At 43.9% G+C, this 23,951-nt stretch overlaps 1 protein-coding gene across 1 annotated transcript in view; it reads left to right on the top strand.

The window, feature by feature from the left end:
- Positions 1 to 73: 73 nt before the first annotated feature.
- The window catches only part of SMARCC1 (SWI/SNF related, matrix associated, actin dependent regulator of chromatin subfamily c member 1), an 82,849-nt gene continuing 58,971 nt past the window's right edge, over positions 74 to 23,951 (top strand). The window contains exons 1-10 of the mRNA XM_040549344.1: positions 74 to 298; positions 6,534 to 6,653; positions 10,578 to 10,663; positions 11,979 to 12,005; positions 14,282 to 14,363; positions 15,239 to 15,331; positions 18,120 to 18,189; positions 20,451 to 20,520; positions 21,622 to 21,697; positions 23,561 to 23,686. Coding sequence (XP_040405278.1) covers positions 74 to 298; positions 6,534 to 6,653; positions 10,578 to 10,663; positions 11,979 to 12,005; positions 14,282 to 14,363; positions 15,239 to 15,331; positions 18,120 to 18,189; positions 20,451 to 20,520; positions 21,622 to 21,697; positions 23,561 to 23,686 — 975 coding nt within the window. The remainder of the gene's footprint in view (positions 299 to 6,533; positions 6,654 to 10,577; positions 10,664 to 11,978; positions 12,006 to 14,281; positions 14,364 to 15,238; positions 15,332 to 18,119; positions 18,190 to 20,450; positions 20,521 to 21,621; positions 21,698 to 23,560; positions 23,687 to 23,951) is intronic.

Here is a 23,951-nt window from a genome sequence, read left to right on the forward strand (position 1 = left end):
CGCTCGACGCATGCGCGGCGCGGGGCGGGGGGGAGGCGCAGGGCCGCGGCGGCGGCGCTCGGCGAGGCCAACAATGGCGGCGGCGGTGGCGGCGGGCGGCGGCGGCGCGGGGCCCGGGGCGGCCGCGGTGGCTGTGGCGGCGGCGGCGGCCGCGGCGGCCGCGGGCGGCCCGGGGCTGGCGGCGCTGTCGGTGGCTCGGCGGAAGGACGGCGGCCCGACGGGCAAGTTCTGGGAGAGCCCCGACACCGTGTCCCAGCTCGACTCGGTGCGCGTCTGGCTCGGGAAGCACTACAAGAAGGTGCGGGGCCGGGGCCGGGGCCGGGAAACCGGGGCCGGGGGGGGGAACCGGGACCGGGACCGGGGGGGGGGTTGGCCTAGGGGTTGGGCAGCGCTGGCCGCCCGCCGGCCCGAACAAAGGCGGCGGGGGCAGCGCGGGGCGGCGGCTGCTGGGGGGGGCTGGGCCGGGGGGGGCAGCTCCGGGGCACGGGGGCTGCTCCGGGCCGGTCCCGGTCCGGGTCCCGGTCCCGGCCGTTCCGACACGAGCACAGAGGCTCCGGGCCGAGCAGTGCCGGGCCCTGCGCTGCCGTGAGCCCCGGAACCGGCTGGGGAAGCGGCTCGGGCCGTGTCTGTCGGTAAAGAAACCGTAACACAAAAAGCACCGGGCCTCCCTTGTGGCCCCGCTCCCTGCCGTTACCGGCCCCCGAGGAGCACCGCGTGCCCGACCTGGAAGGCCCCCGTGAACCCGAGGGACCTCAGGTGTGTAAAGTAACCCCGGGCCGGTACCGGTGTCCGGCAGCACCGGCTCCCTGGAGGCACTGGGGCTGGCAGGAGCTGCTCCCGGTACTGCTCCCGGTGCTGCTCCCCCAGCAGAGCCCCGACAGGTCGGTTCTCAGCACCACGCAGCCCCTTATCTGTGCCGCGCGAGTGGGAGCCTCCGCGCCACGCTCCAAAGCAACCCTCGTCTCTCGTAATTGGTTTGCACTTATCGGCGTTACCGGCTGTAAAGATTAGATACCTCTGTTTGTTTCTTGGCCTCTGCGAGGTAATTAAAATTGGGCGAAGAAGCAGCCCGCGCCGGGCAAATGAATTCCAAAATATCGCTGCGGAAAATCCTTTAAAAATCGGGAAGTGATTGTTGGTTTGGGAAACAAAGAAACGGATTGTTGTTGTAGGCACTGCTGGGGCTTAGAGAAGTGTCCGTAAGGCTCCCAGTGGAAGCTCTGGTCGGAGCTGGGTCGTGCTGCTTTGTGCGGTGGATGCTTCACCCTTAATCTCGTTTCCTGTAGCCCAGGTGGCAGCTTTGCTGTGCACGCACAGCCTCTTTCAGGAGAGCACGCAGCGATTAGAGCTGACCTTGCCCAGCCCGTGCCCGCAGCAGGACCTGTACAGCTCGGTGCTGTGTGCCCGGTGTGTCCAGCCCCGGGGGCGCCGAGGAAGCCATGGCCGTGTTGGAGAGAACCCAGCGAACCGCAGCGAGCACCGCCCAGGTCCAGGAGTCGGCCGGCGAGGGGAGAGAGAATTGCCTTTGTGAATCTGCTCGTTCCTGGCTCCAGATTAGCCGGGTCTTCAAATCCACGAGAGTTCTCCGTGTCTCTAGAGTACAGCTCGAAAAATAAGAGGTTCAAATAGTAGTATGGGCAGCTTGGGCTGGGTAGCAGAAAACCAGCCCTTATTAACCAGGAGGAATGGGCTGTGTAGGCAGCGTGGCTGGTGATAAATTCAGTGCAGTAGTGGCGTGTGTTCCGTGGCCTCATGTTGCTGCAGAAGGACGTCCTGCTTTCCCAGCACAAACCTCCCCTGGCCCTCTTCTTCACGGCCGGAGCGTTGGCAGTGAGGAAGCCAGCGTTGGGCAAACAGGCACTGGGGGCTCCTGCTGGGCAGGGGGGACTTGGCTGTTAGTAAAGGGTGCTGGTACAGAGGGCAGGGACGTTGGGGCACGCTGTTGGTGACGGCAGATACGATGACAGAAAACGATATTGTTTGTTGCAGCCTTCAGCCCCGTCCCGGCTGCGTGTGCGAGGCGTGAAAGCCGCCTTGTGCTGTTTCCCCGGGCTGGCAGCTGCAGGACCCCGCTTCATCCCAGGCCCTGGGGGGGTGTTTGGGGCTCATGTCTGAATTATGCCGTGGTTCTAAGTCCTGGAGGAGCTGAGAGTCCTGTTTCAGAGGAGCTGAGAGTCCTGTTTCATAGCGTTTGGGTAGGCTAACGCTGGGGACATCAAGGTGTCCCTTAGAAGCAGGAATTTGCACTTGAAAAGCAAAGGAAAACTGGGCAATGCACTTGCTGTTGTATAAGTGCTCAGTGATCTCTGGTGTTACGTGTTCAGTAATTCCTTTGACATTGAGCAACAGATGGCTTATGTGAAATGCCTTGTCATGAAGTATTTAAAACACTTTCTTGTTGTTTTTTTCTAACTTTGCATGTGTTACGAAGGATATGGAGAATAACCTTGGCCTTACAGTTGCAGTCCCTGAGGACAATTCCCAGCGCGTTAGTCATGTCCAGCTTGACTTTGGGAGATGTGGCTGCTTCGTGGCTCCAGAAGTCGTGCCACTGAGACAGGAGGCTGCAAAAACACGGGGTTTGGGGTGTTTTGTTCTCTTTTTTAAAGAGCAAGGGGAGCATTGCCTTGGAAAGGAGTTGGAGGAGAAGATGGAGGGCGGGCTGTCCCTAGGGGCACTAGCCCGTGCGGTGTGCAAGGTACGGCTTGGGAGCCCGGGTGTTCTGCTGAATATTTAGGACCCACTTTTACTACTTCAGGCGTTTGGTGCTGGGAAGGGGCAGGGGTCTGGGTGCTGGGTGCCCGGCCAGGGACCACCCACCCGCTGCTTTGACGCGAGCTGAACCCGGGGTGCTGACCCTATCGAGTGTTCCTTGCCAGACTGGCTGTGGTTTAATCTGAGGGAGGTTTTTCTCCGTGTTTGGAGCTCTTTTGTGCGCTCGCCTTTTAAAAAAAGTGACAAGGGCTGTAAGCTAAATCAAAGTATTTTAATGCTGGTTTTCCTTTCCCCGTTACCTAGTTATTTGCGCTGAAATGTTCTTTGTTTGGGGGAAGGAAAGGATTTTGTGTCAGGGCTACACCGTAGAGCCGTAATGGGGTTATTCAAGGTTAGTAGCCACATCAAAACTGGATATACAAATCTGTCCCTTGGGTCTGCGGCAAGGGCTCGTCCCATGCAGCTGTAATGGCAGATCTTGCTGGGGAAGATAAGTGATTTCTTCTGCTAGTAGTGGATGCAGTAGTTCTTGGATGACTTGAGTTATACTAAAAGGCTTCCGAGCGTGTGTGGTTCCTGTTTGATGCCAGCGTAGTTTGATGATGCGTCATGTTTCTTGTGTTTGTAGTTGTAAGGGAAGTGTGCGGTACAGATCAGCCTTTACCAAAATCCTCTTACACCGAAGTTATTTGTCTAGGAGCGGTGCATCGTTTCTAGAATTTATTGTTTAAAGGTCTTTATTTGCTGCAGAATCGCTTTCTGCTTCCGTCTGCTGTGGAGAGCAGTGCAGGCGTGTTGTGACTTCAGCCTTCTGTGGTCCTCCGACAGCCCCGAGTATCCCTCAGGAAATTATCTTCCTTAATTTTGCTGCACTACAGCCTGCAACGCCAGCTCCGTTGGTGTTCCTGGCTGGTGTGCGTGATGAACGAGAGGTCCAGGTTCCTGTGCTTCCTTCTGAAGGCTTTGTCCTTGTCGTTCAGGGGAAGCCTCAGGCAAGGAAGTGACTTTCCCGCACAAAAAAGCGGCAAGATAGTGGCAGTGCAGGGTAGCAGCGGGGATCCCGATGGCCTGCCTTCTGGCAGCCTCCAGCCGGTGCCGCGGGTAGCAGCGGGGTCGGCGAGGGAAGAGCAGCTGCCTGAGAACTCGTGTCTAAGATTGCGTTTCCCAGGCATGCTCATGTCAACGTGCCTTTCTAAGGGAAAACACGTTATGAAAAATGCAGTAAGCCAGTACCAGAATCTCTCAGGCTCCGTTCTGTTCAGGCAGGTACCAGCCCCGCCTGCCCCGTGTTACAGCGGCGGCACTCCTCAGCCCTTAAATCACAGCCACGTGCGCGTCCCCTGCTGCTGCTGGCAGTGCTGACTCCCATCTGCAAGTGACAAAGAAACCCCCAGCTTGGATGTTCCCTTCTCGGTTTTCATTTTCTGTTTTTGTCGCTTTGTGTGAAGAATGTTCTCTGTCTGGTTCCCCTTCGTGAGTTACCTTCCCGTGGGATCCTCAAAGCAGGAGCCGAGATAACCGTACCTAGGGGATTATGCTGAAGGCTTTGGTTTGGTGCCATAAAGCAGCTGCGAGCTTAAGTACGCTGGATGGGCTGGGAAGGGCATGAGCTGAGTGCAGGTTTTGGGTCAATGATCGGTTGTTTTGTTTGCTCTGCCCAGCATTGACAGAGTAACGAAGGCTGCGTGGCTTCAGAGGAGATGTGCAAAAGCCACTTCTGTATTATTTTTATAATATACCTGGAGCGTGCCTCCTATGCGCACTAAAGGCGTGGTGTCACAGTGTACTTTATTGCTTTACTGGGAAAAATTCTTCATCCATCGACCTACGTATGCATACAGAGAAAGTGCTGTGGGTAGGTGGTGAACGTTTCCACCTCGAGGTAGCTGGACTCAACGTGGAACCAGCAGTTTTGCTTTTTGGATGCGTTTAATAGGTACGGCGTGTGAGCGTCTTCAAGACCAAAGCTGTTTTGGTAACAGGAAGGGGATTATTTAATAGGAATGGGATTGTTTCACCTGCTGTGCTTTTGTTTTCACGCTCGTGCAGATCTCAAGTCTGCAGTGCAGCACCTGCCTGTTTTGCCTGCGCCTCTGAATTTGTGTTTGGGTGCAGGGTGATGGGCCCGGCTGAGCTGCAAGGGCAGGGTTTTGTTCAGACTTGGTTAAGGTCGTGACGTGGGGTCGAATCCACAAAACGATGGGGGCTTTATGGCCACTAGCTGCGAGGCACTTCATCTGTACGTGTCCTGGGTGCAAGAGTTGCCTGTTCTAAACCTGTACGAAAAATATTAATTAACAGCTTTAAAAACGTACAGCGCTGTATGTATCGAAGTAATCCTCCTTGGTTTAGCAGCCCTTAATAAAAAAGGGTTCTGGCAAATTCAGCAGTAGGAGTGGAAGCGTAATTCTGTGCCTCCCTGCTGGAGGGTTTTGCTGCCCGTGACAAAGGCAGGAGAGGGGCACGCTGCCTGCCGAGCCGCAGCACCTGGCGAGGGGCTCTAAGTGCAGATGCTGGATTAAGTGAGGCATCTGGGCTAGTCACGTGCTGCATTCTGCTGTCCTGTCTAGCATCCGTAATTCAACAAAAGATTGCTTAAACTGCTCTGAATTCAGCCACAGCAGGCAGAGCTGCTTGTTGGAAAATTATCTATAAAAAAGAAATAGTTGCTAGCTGGGAGGAGTGCAAGGGCAGGGGTTTTAAAAAGCCTGAGAGCAAACGTCTTTACCTCTGGTTGGATTCTGACAGCAATAAAGACTGATTTCTTGCTGTTCCATATCTCTGCGGTAGCTGGTGGGAATTGATAGGAATTGTTAATTGCATAAAATTGTCACAATTGTCTCCTTTCGTGTGGGAGGGAGGAGGAGTAAGGAATGTGCAGCTTTGGGAGGACACCTAGGGAGTCTTCTGGGTGTTTGTGTCCTTTGTTGCGAAGTTTGAATTTCTCAGATGTATGTCTGCTTGTTTTAACTCAAATCTTGAGGTAGTTGGATACTTTAAAATCATAATGGGAGAGTCAGCATGTTCGTGGTGTCTTTCACTACACAGATGGGACTTTGGAAAGCTTAGTTCCTGCTAACACCACACCTTTAAACCTTTGAAGGTTCTGGCTCAGGTTTTAAGTTTTTTTTTTTCAGGTTTCTGGCTCCTCTTATTTTAAGAGGCTGTAGGAGAACCTGATACGAAGGAAGCACAAAGCTTTCATGGTACATAGTGTTCCTCAGGTAAATGACTGTAGGGTAGCTAATATTGCCCTGTATTCTACGTGAACAAGGAATGGTTGTTCTACTCTTGGAGGTCTTCTGGCTTGCTGAGAAGAGTACATCTAGTAAGCGAGTATAGTATACTAGGAGTAATGAAAACTCTGCAGCCATTTGTTTTTTTTTTAATTCCATGCTGTGATTTCTCCCTTTCCGTGTATGCTGTTTATTAGAAGTGTAACTTTGGGAAACGTTTATGTCGTTCCAAAGCATACGCTAAAGTTGCTGTAGAAAGCCTTGTATATGTGTAGGCCAGAATTAGCCTGTTCCTTTATTACGATCTATGAAACAGATCAAAGTAGTTAGTATTTGTTTAAAACACCAGTGGCCGTGATGAATTGATGATGGTTCACAGAAAGGTCCTATATTTTAGGAGTACAGCTTGAAAAATGTGCATCGTGCTTGTTCTGTGTGTGCCCAGTCCTCCCTCCCCTGCCAGCGATCCTTAAATCTTAAATTGTGCTGTGCAACTGATGAAAGTCATCTGGGGAATTAATAAACCAGCCTTCCATTGTATTATCCTCTATCCCAACTAAGCGTGTGTGTTTTGTCTTTCAGTATGTTCAAGCAGATGCTCCTACCAATAAAACGCTGGCTGGGCTGGTGGTGCAGCTGCTGCAATTCCAGGAAGATGCCTTTGGAAAACATGTCACCAATCCTGCCTTCACAAAGCTTCCTGTGAGTACTGGGGTTAACCCACTGCTGCTACAATAGTCTATTTTGTTCTTCATCCAGGGTCTGCGCTGCTGGCGTGCTTCCAGGTGACGGGGAGATGTGTGCTTAGTCTGAAGCTTTTGTTGGTGCATCCTCTGGAAGGGGTGAAATTGCACGCTCCTTTTTGAAAAGCAGGTTTTCAGTTTGATGCAGCTTATTTTCTATATGTTTGGAAATGATTTCCTGAATGCCGTGGGAAGGTTTTAATTTCTAGTGCACGTTCTGTGTAAACTGCTAAACTTTATGTCAAATCCATTTGGATTGATGCATCCTAAATTGACTGTATAACGTGCTCTTTCCAAAACAAGTAAGTTTAATCAACAGAAATACCCAGTGAAACCTTCTAACCCATGATGCTGTCAGTGCTGAAAATTGGCTATACCACGTCTTTAGTAGTACATAGTTACCTAGTTTGTCTAGGACAGTTTTCCAGCCACTCAGAATGTTGGCATACAGAGATAATACTCTGAGGGTTGCTTATAGCATTTAAAGTTCAAACTTGGTACATCTTTACCAGCACTGTCTTTGTGGTAGTGTTCAGAGATCAGCCCTTTTGTGCTTGGAACCCTGTATACCATGAAAACGTTCTTGCCCAAATGAGTGTGAATTTTAAACACATGGTAAAGAGGGATGCAGCAAATGTTCAGGACAGTAAGCTAGGGATTTCAGTTGTGAAGGGCAAGGACTCCAGCATCCTCATGGTATCAAGCACCCAGTTGGCTGGTTTAGGGTAGGTTTTATGGGCCAAGACAGCTGCCGTCAGTGTGTTCGTAAGCATTGTGGACATCAGCAGGAGGGTCTTCATTTATTGCCACAAAATACTCACTGGGAACCTAATTAGATCATGCAACTTAGGATACTTTTTGATACACAAATTAAGTTGGGAATGTTTATAACTCATTCTAATATCCTAAACTGAAGTTTTTGTGAAAATGAAAGTAACTTTATCTTCTTCACTTCACCATTATGGAATGCTATCATTATTTTATGGTTACTTTTTTCCAGACATATTTTGCTCGTGTAACTTCTGTTGTTAAGAGTGTGAATTCGTGCATGTTGTTTCCAGAAAGAGTTTTCAGGCTGACTTACTAGGTGATTCTCGTGATGCTTGGGAACGTACCAGGAAGCACCACGAGATGCCGTTAAAACGTAGCTCGCCTTCTTCCATTCTGACCTGGTGACACCTCAGTGGTGGTGAAAAGCCTCAGGATCAGAGGTGAACGCTGTGGTGCTTTACTTTGATCTGGCAATGTGGACCATAAAACTGTACCCGTTTCCATCAACGAGTTGGTACTTGGTACAGGGTGTTAATTCTGAGTTTAAGCTCCTGTTGTTGGCAAGGGTTTGGTACAGGAAAGGATCTGTGACTGGATGTGGGTTATATGAAGGGCTGGTACAGCGTAACTGCAGTCCATGTCTTCTGATCACTGCATTTAAACGCATGTTGTCTAATCTTAATAGTTCTCAGATATGAAAATATTGATTAATTGTCTTAAAGACAGTTTTGCATGTTTCAAGCAAAGCTTATGATAAGATACTAACTCTTAAAAGACAGCGAACTGTGAGGTCGGTTGGTATTAATTGCCTTGTTATACTGGATTTTGTTGGGTGAAAGTGTTGGGGAAATCTGTAGGAGGTTGCTGACAGTTACATCTCAGCAGAACAGGTTTTGTCTAATTGCTAAAAGCTATTTCCTTTCATTAAACCAGCCACTGTTGCTAGCATAAGAGGGTTTTGCTAGAGGCTGCTGACAGTAAAAATGGACGCCAGTCTGTGAGAGAAATTTCTGTACCATTCTTCACGGTGTGGTGTCAGCCAGACCCCCTGTGCGTGGCGGCATGGCCAGCACCTCTCAGAGCCTGCGGTCAGGCACCCACTGCTCTGAGGAAGGAGATGGCCGGGAAGGCCATGGCCGTATGTATGTAGGACAGCCTCGAGATGCCCAACCTGCGTAGCGGTGCTGAAGCAACGTTGCAGCAGGGAGTGTTTTGGGGCGGCTGGCGTGTTTGAGAACCAGCAGTGCCTTCTCGGAGCCACGCAGTGTGTCTGTGCCATCATTCGGTGCTGTAATTCAGGCTTCTGATCAGGGGCTGCCCAGTCTGTACGGGACTTGAGGTCGCTAAGAATAGTGCTGAAACACGGGCGGCTCGAGCTCAGGTACGCGTGTGGTCGCCTTGGATCCTGATCGCTTTCTGCACGCAGGAGGGCTGTCAACAGATGGTAGGCTGGGAGCAGCTCTGCTCTTGTTGGATGCTTATGAAGGATTTTGTTTATGTTGTTCTTGGACACTGGCATATCAGATACCTCACAGAACTGCTTTTCTTTCCACCAGCAGCCCTAGAGCCGAGGAAGGCAATGTTTCATTTAATTCCCATGCTCCCATATTAGTTTCCTGATTGAAGAATGAATTTTAAATGCTTGTCAGTAATGCCAAGACCGTTTGTCCTTTGGTGTTCGTTTTTATTAGCAAACGTTCCTGAAGCATCATTTAACTGACTTTAAAGAAAATTACCTAGTCTGATCTAAAAAAGTAAGCTAGAAGCTAGATCAGAAATGTTCCTGCTGAGGAAAAGCTGACCCAAAGCTGCCGTGGGTGTGCAGTGCCTCCTGCCTTGTGCGCTCCCCGCTCGGTTCCCTCAGGAGGCAGCTTGCAGGCAGCCACTGGTGTCTGGAGCCCAGCCACCAGGCCGCTCCCAGGTTCTGTTTGCTGAATTGTACGAGTTTTTTTTACTGAGAAACACAAACCAGACCGATCCTGGCGTGTTCGGCACTCCTGAGGGATGACGGGTTTCATTTCCCCTTCCAGTATGGGGCTGGGGTCTTGGCAGCAGGAGCTGGCCCCACAGGGCCCCTTGGGGTAGGTGCTACCCCAGGCTGTGAGGCGTGGGCTTGCATTCTTCCTGCCAGGGGACGCAGACACCCAGGCAGAATGTGCCTTTCTGCTGTGGAAGCTTATCTGCGTGACTGACTGGCCTAATTTTATCAGTTGGGTTTATTATTAGAGCAGCTTTCTTTAGATGTGTCTGAAGTTGCCTGGGGAATGGACCTGTTTGCCTAAGTAAACTCTTCGAAAGTCCTGTTTCTGTATAAAAGTTGCCAAGAGCAGTGCCGCAGTTATTAGAAAGAAGTACATGTTTGTAACTAATGACATGGCTTAAATAAACTTAAATCGCTTTCTTTTTGTGGTTCAGTCAAATTGATTTATTAGTCCTTTTGGAAACAATCTGTAACTGTAGAGAGAAGGCCTGGTGAACAGAAACAGTTTTAATTTGTTCTGTAGTCATGACATGTCAGTTTCTTTAACCACTTAGTTCATAAATGCTGTTGCATGTTTTTCTCCTTCCTGTTCCAAACTGTGTATTGAAAACTTCAGATCCACGGCATGTCAGTACCCTGGGGACCGTGCTTAAAACAGATTCTAGTGCTGCTTCTGTCTGGCCCCGGCTTTAGCTGAGCTCTCCAGTTCTCCTCTGTTGCTAAGATTACTTGACAGTAACTTATTTTTTTCCAAGAACAAACATCCTCACCGGAGATACTAGCAAGATAGCAAAGAGAATTCCAAACAAAAATAAGGGGAAAAAAGTGCCTTTCTACGTAGGCAGCAGTCCTGCGTGACTTCAGAGAAGAGGCTTGGTGAGACTCAGCAGAGCTTTCTGTCTCCTGCTGCTGCTGTTGAATTTCAGTTCTTGCAGACGGAGTACCTGTTTATGAATGTGCGGCTCAGCTAGAAGTGAGAGTGAAGATATGAGTTGGATTTAGCATTTTAGGGCAGATCCGCACAGTGACAAGGTGTAGATGTCTCAAACTCAGCTGACAAGTATGTATTCATTGTTAAAACGATGACATAAAAGTGAATGTCACTGTTCTCAGTTTCCTTTCTGGTTCTAGGCAAAGTGCTTCATGGATTTCAAAGCTGGAGGTACATTATGTCACATTCTTGGTGCTGCTTACAAATATAAGAATGAACAGGGCTGGTAAGTTTTTATTTTGATTTATACACCTTCTGCATGAAATTAAGCACATGAAATGCCTATGCGAACTACTTGAGATTTAATACTTTCTGGAGAACTGGGTAGGCAAGTGAGTTGGAGATGGGAAGAGGATTTTTTTTTTCCCCTGTTTTAAAGACATTCCTAAATTTAAAGACAAGTTGTCCAAGTTTGAGCTCTTGAACTTCTAGGTTCGAAGTTAATTACAAACTTGAGACTTCTTTTTTTGCAATTTATGTGCTGTATGACTGAGCAAATTAACTGGTTATCTTACAATTTATTTTCCATCTGAAAGATACGAATATTTCTTACTGTACTGAGTATAGGGTTTAGTTAGGTCTAGGAAAATATGAATTGTCATCATCAGATAGTAATAAATACAAAGTGATCCATTGCTTATCAACCTCCATAAATGAGGAATGTGAGTAGTTAAGACACTGCCCATGTAGCTATTGACACTAGTATTAGAACTATTAATGTGATACCACAGTGGTGCTTTGACTTGTTCATTTCTAAATTATAATCTTTGCAAAAAGGCAGTAGCATGACTTACGGTATTTGAGAACATGGGAAGAAAATTGAAGATGAGAAGTCATGAGATAAAAGCAAGCAGAGATTGTTCTCGCACATGAATTTTAATAGCTCTTGATCTGACATTGTGCAGACCTGTAAGAGCATTCCTGGAATTGACTGTTTCTGTGACCCGCAAGAGCAAATTAAAAGGCAAAAAACCAAGTTATTCTAGTATGACTGGTTGTTTTTCAGGAGTTGTTTATACTCATATCAGCTAATTGGATATCTAAGATGGTTATATCAGAAAGCCATTAGTCTTTCTATTTTTTCCCCTACTCTGATATTGCCAACACCCAGGATGTGATATCTGTAACGTTCTGTGTGGCGTATCTTTCAGGAGTGTCTTGCTACCTTTTTGCCTTAAGGCAAAGGAGTTAAATATTCATGAAGTAGGACATATTTAAACGTTCCACTTTCTTTCCTTAACAAATTTAGTTTTCAGTCATTGAAATTTGTCAGCAAAGCTCAGATACACAGCTGCCTCCTCTCGTCTCACTCTCTTGCTGATCCCTCAAAACTAGTGGGTAGTGCCTTGTGTTTGTGCATGTGGGATGTAGAGGGAAGTAATACTTGAATTTAACTCTGTGGATCAGACTTAGATCTTGGAATGTATCCTTCACTGACTCAACCAAATAATATGTGGTGTTTTGCCTGAAATATGATTATTTTTTTAATGGTATGCATTGTCGCTCTTGCTTAACCTGTTTGTGAATGATCTGTCTTATAGGAGAAGTACCTTTCCTCGTCATAATAGGTATGTCTCAAAAATGCACTTATCCAGTGCAGCTGGACATACCTTGCCTATCACTGCAATTCACATAGTTGTTGGCTAAAACCTGCCAGAGGGTATCAGTTAAACTGAGGACAGAAAGAATTAGTACTACCATTTTATCTAAACGGGCAACTACAAAGAGTGTTTTTTCTTAATATATTGACATGCTTCTCTTAAAGTATGGGTTTCAGAAGCAGGTGAAAGTTTGGGGGCATGCATAGCATCAAGTGAATCTAGTGCAGATTTTGGGCAAGCAAATGTAAAAATTTTGGTCAACCTTGAATGCCTTAAATGTCTTTGTTTCACGGCTACTGAAGACTTTTTTAGGTGTCTAGGAAAATGTATTTGTATTTATTTGGCATTTGTTTTCTTTCACTTCCTTGAAGATCTATTATACTTACCTGAGAAGCATACATTTTAAATAGACTATAAAGCTAGTGCACAAATCCTGGAGAAGATCTTGGCTCTTAAAATCCTGTGCATCTAGGTGTAAAATACTTTAATGCATTAAGTTGTGTTGTGCAGTGAACCGACAGACTTCTTGATGACTTGTTCTACTTCTAGAAGTCAGCGTAGAGCTTTCAACGTGCACAGCGCAGTCCAGAGAAGTCGTAGTTTTCTTTTAAAATTAAAAGAAGATTCTAATAAATATGTCAAATGTTATCATTAAATTATTTGCCAGGTCCTAAGAGTCCATTTGAGGATAGAAGCAGTCTTAGACTAATAGCGGTTGTTTGCTAGTGCTGCCCAACACTACAGCATATTTATGCAGTGCCATCCGCTTGGACGACTTCTTTTTGAAAATACTAGAAAGCCTCAGATGAAGAAAAACGTGGTGGCCTCAGCTGAGGTGTCTGTTAAATTTAGTAGCATGATGCTGGTGGGATGCCATTTTTGGGTAGTAATGGGTTTTGTGCCTAAAAATCAATTTTGCTTTGGTTACCCTCATTGTATATTTATGAACTTTAAAAATTGATTTGCTGTGTTACTGGAAACAAGCTTGTGTTTAAAAGAAACTGCCATTAAGGGTACGGGTGCAGCAATAAATTCTTGTGCTTGAAGTTGGGTGTGAAGTGAAAGCAGCCTGTCAGTCACCCCAGGGTAATTAGAGCACGGCTCCTTCACTGCGTTATGGAGCATTTTATGTGCTGAAATCCTGATTGCCACCCCGACCGCCAGCTCAGCACTCTGGTTAAGTGCATTGTCAGGCTTATTGACAGCTTTTTTCAAAACCAGAGGCACAGCAGTGCACCAGACAGTGTTTGACACCTAAGAGTCACCAAGCTGATCATCCAAAGATGCCGTCGTGCTACGGAAAAGGCTGAGGCGCGCTGGGTCAGGCCCAAATCCGTCTGAGGCCCCTGCAGCCCCGTACCCAGCTAGCGGCACTGGGTCGGTGCTACGCAGGTGCTGAGCTTTGGCACTGGTGCCCTTACTGTCCAGCCTTTCCAGTTCTGTGGGGACACTGCTCCAGTTCTTCATCTGAGGTGATTCGTCCATGACTTCTGCACATGTCGGGGGCCTGGCAGAACGCCTGCTGAGGGCTCTTGGGTTTCTTCCTCCCCAGTAGAAAGTCTCAGGTTGTGTCACTCCCTCCGTTTCTGATAGATGCTTAAACCTGCACTGTTACTTCCAGAGTTTTGATTACTTTGTCAATGACGTGGGGAACTTTAAAGTACCAGAGTCCAATAAAGATGATCATAAAATGCTGACATGGATTATTAGCTACCTACATGCTGGGTGGGTGGGGGGTGCCTTGTTCTCAGACAGGTCTGTGCTTCAGGAGATCCCAGCTAATGGATTGCTCTTTGTTCCTGGGTTAGCGTCTGGGACTGGTGGGTGGGTGCAACTTAAAAATAAAAATTTCCTTAAAAATAAGGAAAACACGAGAACTTGTTCACAAGTTTTCCCCTCTTGTCATTGAAACCTACCTTGAACATTTGATTATGTTCCTATTTAATTATCCTTTGCAACTGTAGTGGAATGCACAACCCTGCTACAGGGTTTTTGCAGGACAGTTTCAACCTTCCTTTTTGCTAAACATTTCACAAATCAGTTGCATTTTGCTGATTGCTTCATGGTGATTCTTTGGCTTGTGAGAGTTGCCAAGTGAAGCAAAAATATTTCTGATTGTGCTTCAAGTGTTTTTACATAGCTACCGCAATATACTGCTTTTTATGTCAAACATGAAAGATTCTTTACTACTGAATGGAGGAAAGTTAATATTTTTAATATTTTTGAATCATTTCCTTCAACAGGCGGAGGTTTGACCTGCAGAATCCATCCCGAATGGATCGAAATGTGGAGATGTTCATGAACATTGAGAAAACACTAGTGCAGGCAAGAAACTTGTACAAAACCAACTAGTTTCTCTGTATGTGTTCATGTGCTCAGGGAAAATGATTCACTAGCATGTGTACCTTGGTTGTGATCCACTGACGAGCTTCATCTGTAACTTCTGGGGTGCATTTTGGGCTCTCACTTGTTTTATCAAACGTACAGAGTTACTACCAGAAGGTAGCAGGTAACAGTTGTGTGAAGTCTAACTTGAAGTTTTTTTTTACTGCTGCATGTGAATAACAGAATATTTTTCTCGAAGTCAAAAACCTGTGGTTTATACTCAAATAATATAGTAAAAATGTAACTTTCAGGTGCTTGTCAAAAATGGAAATAGGAGGAAGGACAGCAAAAAGAAATGATACTTCCTTATTAAAAAGTATTACCATTGTATGGCTGCTTTAATACATAAAGTACATGTTAAAATTGCAAATAGAACAAATGTATATGTAGACTGTAAAAGTGCACAAATCTGCATGGTAGATGAATTCCTTTTCCTGTGAAGTCTTCCAGAACCTGTCAAAAATTCTTTGTAATCCAAGACACAGTTTTCATTAAAGATGTTTTTGTGAAAGCAGGAACATAAGAACAGCTACAATGGGTTGAGTTCCTTCATCTGTGATAATGTCTCTGATAGGGCTAACAGCAAATCTGCAGAGTCCAGATGTAAACACACGATAAGGCTGTGGTAGGGAGGCTGAAAGGGAAATAATATTGTCGTAAGGATTTTGGAGCTGGAATTAGTGTGTCATATCTCAGTCTGATACGTGCAGTTCCTTTTGAGCTTTTTCAAGCATTGGTGATTGTAGCAGGAATTTTTTGGTTTATGTCACAGGTGGCCTACTAATTTTTATTTAATTTCCTATTCCCTCCTCTAGAACAACTGTCTGAGTAGACCAACCATCTACCTCATTCCAGATATAGAACTGAAGTTGGCTAATAAATTAAAGGATATTGTCAAACGTCACCAGGTAACTGTTAAATAGCATATCTTAAAACGTCTTTTGTCTCTTGTAACTCTGTAAGATCAAGTGTATTTGCGTGACTTCAGCATACCAGCTACATTTGGATTGCGTCTTGACAACACGAGGCAGCAACAAGAAGTCAATTAAGACCAAATGTTAACCATTTGTAAAATGCCATTAGTAATTATCCTCACATGGAAACAGAATCGTAACTCTGTTCAAGAAGTAAATCTGTTGAAGTTTAAAGTAGTAACCAGTTTGAGGTTTATGCTTTCTCAGTGAGTTTGTTGCTGGCCCAGCAACGTTGAATTCCTGCTTAAATAGAGCAGAAGCTCACAGTTTGTCCAAATCTGAGACCAAAAAAGGTAGTGTCTAATACAGCTATTCTAGATATGTGGGAACAAGCATAAGGAAGTTTTAATCTTAAGAAAAAAAATCACTACCTCTTTTGATTTATTTTACTTGATTTTTTCTTGTGCTGAACGGAGCACAAGTAACATCTGTTTCCTTTCAGGTAGCGTAGTTCCACAAGAGTCAAAATCTTGCCGTTGTAATTTAGTACATTAAATGATGAACTGAACAAGATGAATAGCTTCATCTCTTCAAAATGTAAACAGACTTGTCACTTGTCTTGAGAGGAATGTTCTGGAAAGGGAGCTCTTCTGACAGATAGGACCAAGTGAAGAGCTGGTTCTGGATGAGCCATGATTACTGCTGGTTACAAGCTGTGTAACAAAAAAGCAATGGAGACAGCACTGAAAATACCTTGATGCCAGTAAAAGGATGCTGTTTTAAAAGACTTGTAAACTCTCTGGGTCCCTTCCCACCCAGACTGTTCTTTATCTGTGAATGATTTAAGGGACTCTGGTGACAAAACTGCCTGCTTAAAAAAGGATGTGAAGAAATAAAAACAAATTGTTTTGAATTCTGCTTTTTGAGTTCTCTTCCTTTGAAGAATTCAAATTCTCATAATTCTGAAGAATTCTTAATTTGTGTTGCTGCCAGTGCTTGCTCACTGTCTTCATTTTTACCCATTGTCATTTTCTTCTTTTCCTTCCCCAGTAATGTAACTCCCTTCTCCCTGGCGTTTCCATGTCCTTCTGCAGTCTCTGCAGAAGAGCTGCATCACTCTTGCCCCAGCACAGTGGTAGTGGGATCTCTTGACTTAGAATCATCAGGAAGGTGTTTCTCCTCCCTGCTGTCTTTGCTGATGAAGATGTTACTGCTTCTCGTAGTCAGACCTTATCTGATTTTTCTTTATAAATGTTGAGGATTCTTTTGAGAAGAACCAGAATAATAATTTAGGATCTTGAAAGCAGTTAAAGAGTAAGATGAGCATTTATATCTATCTGCTTCAAAAAAAGTATTCTGGCAGTAGAGAACTCGTACATCTTGTTATGCCTCCAGCTTCCAGTTGTATTCAGTCTAGCAGAGGCAGGAAATAAGCCTTATATTTTGCTTACATCCTTCAGAAAGCTGTTTTAAAGTTATCTATCCCTTTCTCTTCAGTCAACGTAGCATCTAGAAAGATTTCCTGTTTGCCTAGTTTCTATGTATTGTTTTTTTTGAAGCTCCTTAGGAAATAAATGAAACTGACTGGTATGATTCATACAGGTCAGGTTAGATACCTGGAGAGGCCTCTCCAACTTGTGGGCAATGAAGGGAGAATTTCCATTATTGTTCTTGAACTCTTTGCAGGTCCTTCAGTCATGCCTAGGCACTTTTCTTCTCTTTGAATGATTTTAAATTCTTCTCACTTTCCAGCTTCCTTTTTTTGCTGCTACTCAGAGCACCTCCTCTCCCTTTACCCAGTTCTGCAAACTCTTACTGGGGTAGAAATGGTCGTTTCAGCCCCTGATATCAGAACACTCTCCAAGTATCTCTACCATAACATAATGCATCTTCATGCTTTTAGAAATTTTTCTCCTTTTGGTACTGATGACTCCTTCAAATAAGTTGTTCATATATTGTTTGCTTTAAACTGTCCCATCTGCTCTTAAGTCCTTTAAATAAATCTGTCAAATAGTTATAGAATGTAAATCTTGAATAACATTTTCATAAAAACTATACCAAAGCATAATGCCTCTTCTGCAAAAGAGCCTGAGTTCTGTGAATTTGTGCTGTCTTTGGCAAAGACTATTCATCTGTGGAGACTGGCAGTGTCTCTGCAGCGTATGGGAGAATCCAGCTGGTCCCCCACGTGAGGAAAGGAGAGGGTTTTCTTGACTGACCATGCGTTATTATGCATTTGTTTAACTGATAGTTATATAGCAGTCCAATAGGCATATAATTCCAATAGGTATATAATTGTGGCATCTACATAAGCACAAGGAGTCTTCCTGTTGCTTCTCATACATGAAGAAAATTGTCATAAACCTTCAAGAAGAAAAAGTGTGCTCGTGTCTGAATGTGACTAAAAGTTGTGTAGAGTTAATGTTGTTTCTGATTTACTCCCTTCTGTTATGTAGGAGTCTTTTTACAAAGAGCAGGAGTTCTTGTCATTTAATGTACAGACTTGAATGCTGGGGATATCCTTGTCACGTTAGCCATTTCTAGTTAAGTTCCTGCTTGTCAGAGTTAATATTATGTAAATTGTAGTATTTAGAAATTGTCTCTTGAAATAATTGCTTTTTTCTAGCGCTTGTTAGAGGGGTTATTCTTCATAGGTGCATTGTGGTAAGCCTCAAATGTTTCTAGGTTGCATGGAATGTGAGTGAAAAGAAACGATTGAGAAATTTGGGGTAATGTGAAGATTTCTCATGCAGTGTCTTCTTTCATTCCACCCTTCCCACAGGGAACAGTAACTGAAGAGAAATCAAAAGCTACCCACCACGTTTATCCAAGTCCTACCTCAATGGATGATGGTAATAATGCTTTCCAATTTTTTAAGTGGAAATAATCATGTAACTACATTCTGTTAGCACTTATGGGAGATTTCACATAGGCACAGAATGTTCTTAGCCTGCTCCTGAGAGCTACTTCGAAACTGGTTTTAGGATTAACAACTCCAAATCAAATCACCGTGTGTCCTGCTTCTAACTGTTAGGTATAACACTCACATCTTTAATTAGGGTAACATTTTCAGGAAAGGGCGCATAACACTGATTACTCTTCAGTGATTGGGTTGGGAACTGAGCTATTAATATTTATCACTGAATGCAGTATTCAGCATTATACAAAGCAAATGAACGTTTTCTTTGTCCCAAATAACTTAACATGCTGAAGGGGACCAAAGCCTAAGGGTCTGGAAGAACTGAAGAAGAAATCAACTTAGATGAAAAATGAAGGAAGGCTTATGGATGTGGGAGCCTTAAAACTGAAGTTTCTACTGTTTTTTCTTTTCTTCCTTGGTGTGTCTGCCCCGTGTGCAAGAATTGGTTGAAATACTGAGTGAAATGGTATTAGGAAACCATGAGATGTGTGGAAGACCATAGATGCCAAAGTAAAAGAGAGTGAAAAACTTTCTGCCATGTTCCACTCTTCCCAGGCAATAGATTGGGAATGCTGATACGTTATCGTTGCATGTGGTTTGGCAAGGTGGATACAATAACATGTAGACTCGATGAATTGGGGTTGTTGGCTTTATTATAATGCAGTCTGTCTTTATAGGAAATAGGCACCTCAAAAGCAATTAAACAGTTGTATCCTTCAGCAAATAGCAAAAACAAGCTCTTATTTTTTTCATATTAAATACATTTCATTGTCTGGTGGATGATTGTTGAGTCTTAGCTTTGCTATCATAAGTTCGCTTTTTCTGGCACGCCCTGGCATCTGATCTCCACTAGATGGAAGTGTTCACTTCCATATTGGAATGGTCATGGATTGTTTGTCTGCTGGTGTTTGGCTCTGTGTGTCCTGTACTTCTGGAAATATCATGTATAGCTACAGCTTTTTATTTATTTTTAACCACCTCGGGTTCTTGGAAAAGGGTTGAACACAGTAGTTTCTATCTGTCTTGTAGGCAGTGAACATGCAGGTGTGCTAGATAGAGCTCTCTTGCAAAGCCTGATTGCAGTAAGGTGAGAAAAAGGCTGTGAATTCAAGCAGGGTAACATTATACAGGTGCAAATCTTCAGTTTTCTTTTCTGGGACATACTCATCATATTTGAGTTGCAGCAGGCAGGTCAGATGTGCAGTGTGCAGTTAAAAAAAAAAAAAAAAAACACTTAAAATACCAGTCAAACTGAGCGTACACCTACCACAAGATCAGCAAAGCATTAGTGCTGCTCAGTAAGCCTGTGTTAACACTGATGTGAAAGGAGAAAGTTGAAATCCAAGTCTCACAGAACTCCTGGAAATGTTTTCTTTAAAGCTGGTTTCATCACCACTCCCTGCCACAACATTCTTCCTTCAAAATTTTATTCTTTCAAAACTGTTCCCGCTGTCTTCTTAAATAAATACACGTCGAGGGTGGAACTTAGTACTGGGAAGAGGGTCTTGTGAAATAAGTGTAAGTCAATAAAAGAAGCTAATGATGAGGGGATTCAGAAGTCTTAAGGATTAAAAAAAGAGGAAACACCAGTTGACGACAAAGCGTTTTGGGATAAGTTTACTTTTTCCATTTGCAGTTATTAAAAAAAAAAAAAAATGTCCTGACAGACTGGAGAACATCTCTCTTGCTACCTTATTTCTGTTGTCTTTAATTAGTCTTTAATGTCATTTTGGAGGATTTGCTCTGTCCTATCCCAACCAGACAAAGCACCTGAGAGATGAGATGGGACTAGATGAGCTGACAGTGCTTCCACCTGTCAGCCAGAAACTCCTCTCACTTCTGTTGAGGAACAGATGGCTGTTTCTAGCCCCACTGGGTCTTAATCATGAGCGTGTTAGGGTATAAATTCATATGGCCAGGGCAGGAAACGTAATAATTCGCTGCATTAAAATGATTTTACTCGTGTAACATCTGTCATATAGAAGCAGAGCACATGAATGTCTATGTATGGCAAAGTTAACGCAGGCAAGTGTATTACTGCTGCGGGTCAGGACACCGTAATTTCATTACAGTAGACTTCATCAGAGAGAATTGCAATGACTTTTCTATGCTTGCCTACGGAAAAGCAGACTAATGTTTAGTGTGCTGAGTGTTAAGTCTGAATCTGATGCTAGATCTCTTTCCCCTTTGCAGATGAATGGCTGAGACCTGTGATGAAAAAAGACAAGCAGGTGCTGGTACACTGGGGTTTCTTTCCAGACAGGTAAATAAAGGTGGGGGAAGAGGGCACACCCCAAATCTTTCTCAAGCTTGTTAAAGGCAAAGTACTGATTAGAACTTGCAAGCAGGCAAATCCACGTCCTCAAACAAGCTGTTCCTTCAACTTGCTGAATCCTACCTCTCTTGAAACCAGTGCTCTGCCCTCTGTCTGCACTGTGCTCTGTGGCTGTCAGCATTGAACCTGCATGGAGAACATCCCAACTGTGTAGGCTACAACTTTACTCTTCTCTTGTTCGGCAGAGCAGCAGGTTTAGACCTGTCCTCTGTTGACTCTTCCTAAAACGTAACCTAAACAGGCAGTACTGCATTCCTGTTGTTTTGATTCTGAGTGACTGAACTGTTTATATTCCAGAACAAGCAGTGGTTGTCTTGCAAATATAACCACTCAGTAATTTAGTATTGTTGCTGTTTTTCCAAGAATTGAAAAGATTAATCAGTGGCTTTAAGACTGATCTATGCATACCTACGTATGATACTGTCAGGTGGGTGAAGTTAGAAAAGGAGTCTAGTCTTCTGCAGAGTCAGTAGTAAGGCTACAATTTCCAAAGGGCACAGTAAGCCTTTCCACAAAGTTAATGAGACTTCAAAGCCAAAAGAATAGTGTATGGAAAAAGTAAATATAAACAATAGCTAGATTCTACAGCAGTAGGGACTGAAGTAGAGGAAGCAAACTTTCTTTCTAGGAGTCCAGTATCTCTTGCTTTAAGCTCATAAGAACAGAAACGACTTAATTACTGCCAGAGTTTGAACAGGTGACTCAAATTTTGTCTGTACCCCTGAATCTGGAGACTAGATGTGCGATTTCAAGCTGGAGCTGACTTTTCTGAGATGGATTCTAAATTCAGAAAGCTAGTAATGTGCACTAGATGCCTTGGGCACCTCCCTTTTCAGTGTGCCCTATTCCTGTAGCAGAAGCCAGTGATTATTCCTTTGTTTAACTTTCACTGAGTGGAAAATTATTTGCTATTCTATCCCAGCAGTATGATTTGAACATGTCAAAACTGCTGAATAAATATCCCTGCTGGTGATCTTTCTGGATGAACAGCTCGGGACCAATTTTGTTTTTTCTGACTCTTCTCATTAGCTATGACACTTGGGTTCATGCCAATGAAATAGATGCTGAAATTGAGGATCCTCCAATTCCTGAAAAGCCATGGAAGGTAAGTCTCTCTTAAACAGTTTCTCAAAGTTATTGTATTGATATAGCTCATCCCCAGGTGTTACTGGATAGATGTTTTAATGAGCTGCTGAGTATCAATGGCTGCATTTCCATATATATGGAAAAACAGCAATATTTCTAGAGCTGTAATGAAAATACCTGAAACATTTCTTTGGTCTGGGAAGGAATGCTGTTGAGAAATTTCTGAGGAGTGAAAAGGGCAGATTAATGCATCTCTGATAATGCCAAAATTACCATGTTTATTTTGGCATGACTTGAGGTGGTTTGTGTTAAAAGTAAATCCTTCCCCTACTGCTGAAACGTGGCCATCTCTGGGATGAGACTGACTGGGCATGATAGTATTATACAATATTTAAGGAGAGAGGGGGGTGGGGAAAAATACTGTATTTTTGTGATTTTTTTTTTTGGAAGAACGTTGTTAGAGGAAAGAATTGCCCAGTTAGAAACCCCAAGTCATTTCACACACATTAATAAGTTTAAAACATTTTTTTATGTGCAGAAAGTTCATCTGTTCCTATAATAGTGGAAATGGCCAAAAATATTAGGGGTTAGATTATGTGGAAATTGAGTAGCTTCTTTATGAGAATTTTGGAGAACTCAAAATCTGAATTTTGAATTCTATGGTACAAATAAAATCACGTTGTTCTCCTTGAATTATTATTACTGTAGTGGCTACTTAATTTCCAGTAAAGTAAAAGCAAAGTAGAATTGATGTGGTTAGATCATGTGTGGCCATGGGCTCCCTGTCCCCCTTTCACCTGGCTTGTTTGTCTTGGCTCAGTACTGGTGTAGGTACCAGCTTCTGTATGCCCTCAGTACCCTGCAGAGTGCATGTTTCTTTTGACTGAATTTGCCAAAAATTTGACTGAATTTGCCAAAAGCCTTGGCATCGCTAGAGAATTGTGGTACACAAATGCATGCAGCTGTCCCTAGAGTAAAAGCCAACGAGAGAGTCTCTGAGGAAAACCAGCGGCTGTTTAAAGAATCCCTGAGGGTCATGTCTCATGGCAAGGTTCACTCTAATGGGAACTCTGCTCTTTGCTGATGTCACAAGGAGGAAAAAAGTCTTTCTGATGTAGTTCATTGCGAGAGGACAATAGAAAGCAATTGCAATCAAACAGCAGTAAATGCTCCTTTATTGTCCTATTATTGGACTTCTTTTATACATAACGTGGAATGTTGTTCTGTATCTGTGCTCCTGTGCTGTTAATCTGAATAGCAGAGTTAGGAAAGGGCAGCTCAGGTCAGAAAGTCATTTGGTCTCTTCAAACACTACTTATTCCTAGTTGTTCCTTTTAAATAAATGGGACATACTATGCTATTTGTGTATAAATCCACTAAAGCTCAATTTATTTTCATTGTTCAGCTATGTGATGTGAACTAGAACTTATTTGAAGATGGTATTTTAAGTCAAGGTAGTCAATCTTTTCAAGATATGGCTAACTCTTCCTATTTTTTTGTCTCCATTGTGGTACATTATATGTGCTAAGGTGATCTGTGTTGTACTTGGAGGATTTTGATGGTAATTTTTGGCATCAAAAGTGTACTATTTTTGGGACACTTTTAATATAGAGCAATTGTCCAGCTGTGAGAACTGACCTCGCTCTTCAGATGACTTAAAAATGACTGAGGAACAGACATGGCATTCAGTAGGCTTACAGGCATGTTCATCCTTTATTGCATTGCCTCAGAGCTGTCATTATGCGTAAAATTCATATGAGATGTCTGTAACTTCAGACCCTAAACAAAACTGCAAGTATTCCCTTTGTACTATTAGGTCTGCTGTGGAGTTAGCTTTTCAAAAAAAAAAATCAGCATGTCAATATATTGTTTTGTTCTTTAGGTTCATGCCAAGTGGATTTTGGACACAGATATATTCAATGAATGGATGAACGAAGAGGATTATGAGGTAGATGAGAACAGAAAATCAGTGAGTTTTCGACAGAGAATCTCCATGAAAAATGAAGAGGTAGGTGGTTCTCTGCTTATGAGTGACCTGTTGAAACATTAATATTCCTTCTCTGTGCAAAAGTTGCTAAAATTCAATCTGTTTGAACAGATTCAGGTACCTATGATAATACAGTCTAGTTTAATTTTCATCTGACATTTCTTCTGTTATGTCTTTGCAGAAGCATAAGTGTGCCCTTTTGATTTTTTTTGCCTTTTCCCCTCATTCCCCTCACTGAGGATAGTAAGAGATAAGATCCACTTTGTACTTTCTCTTAAGTGAAACC

The sequence above is a fragment of the Cygnus olor genome, chromosome 2 (genome assembly GCF_009769625.2).
Source record: "Cygnus olor isolate bCygOlo1 chromosome 2, bCygOlo1.pri.v2, whole genome shotgun sequence".
Lineage (NCBI taxonomy): Eukaryota > Metazoa > Chordata > Aves > Anseriformes > Anatidae > Cygnus > Cygnus olor.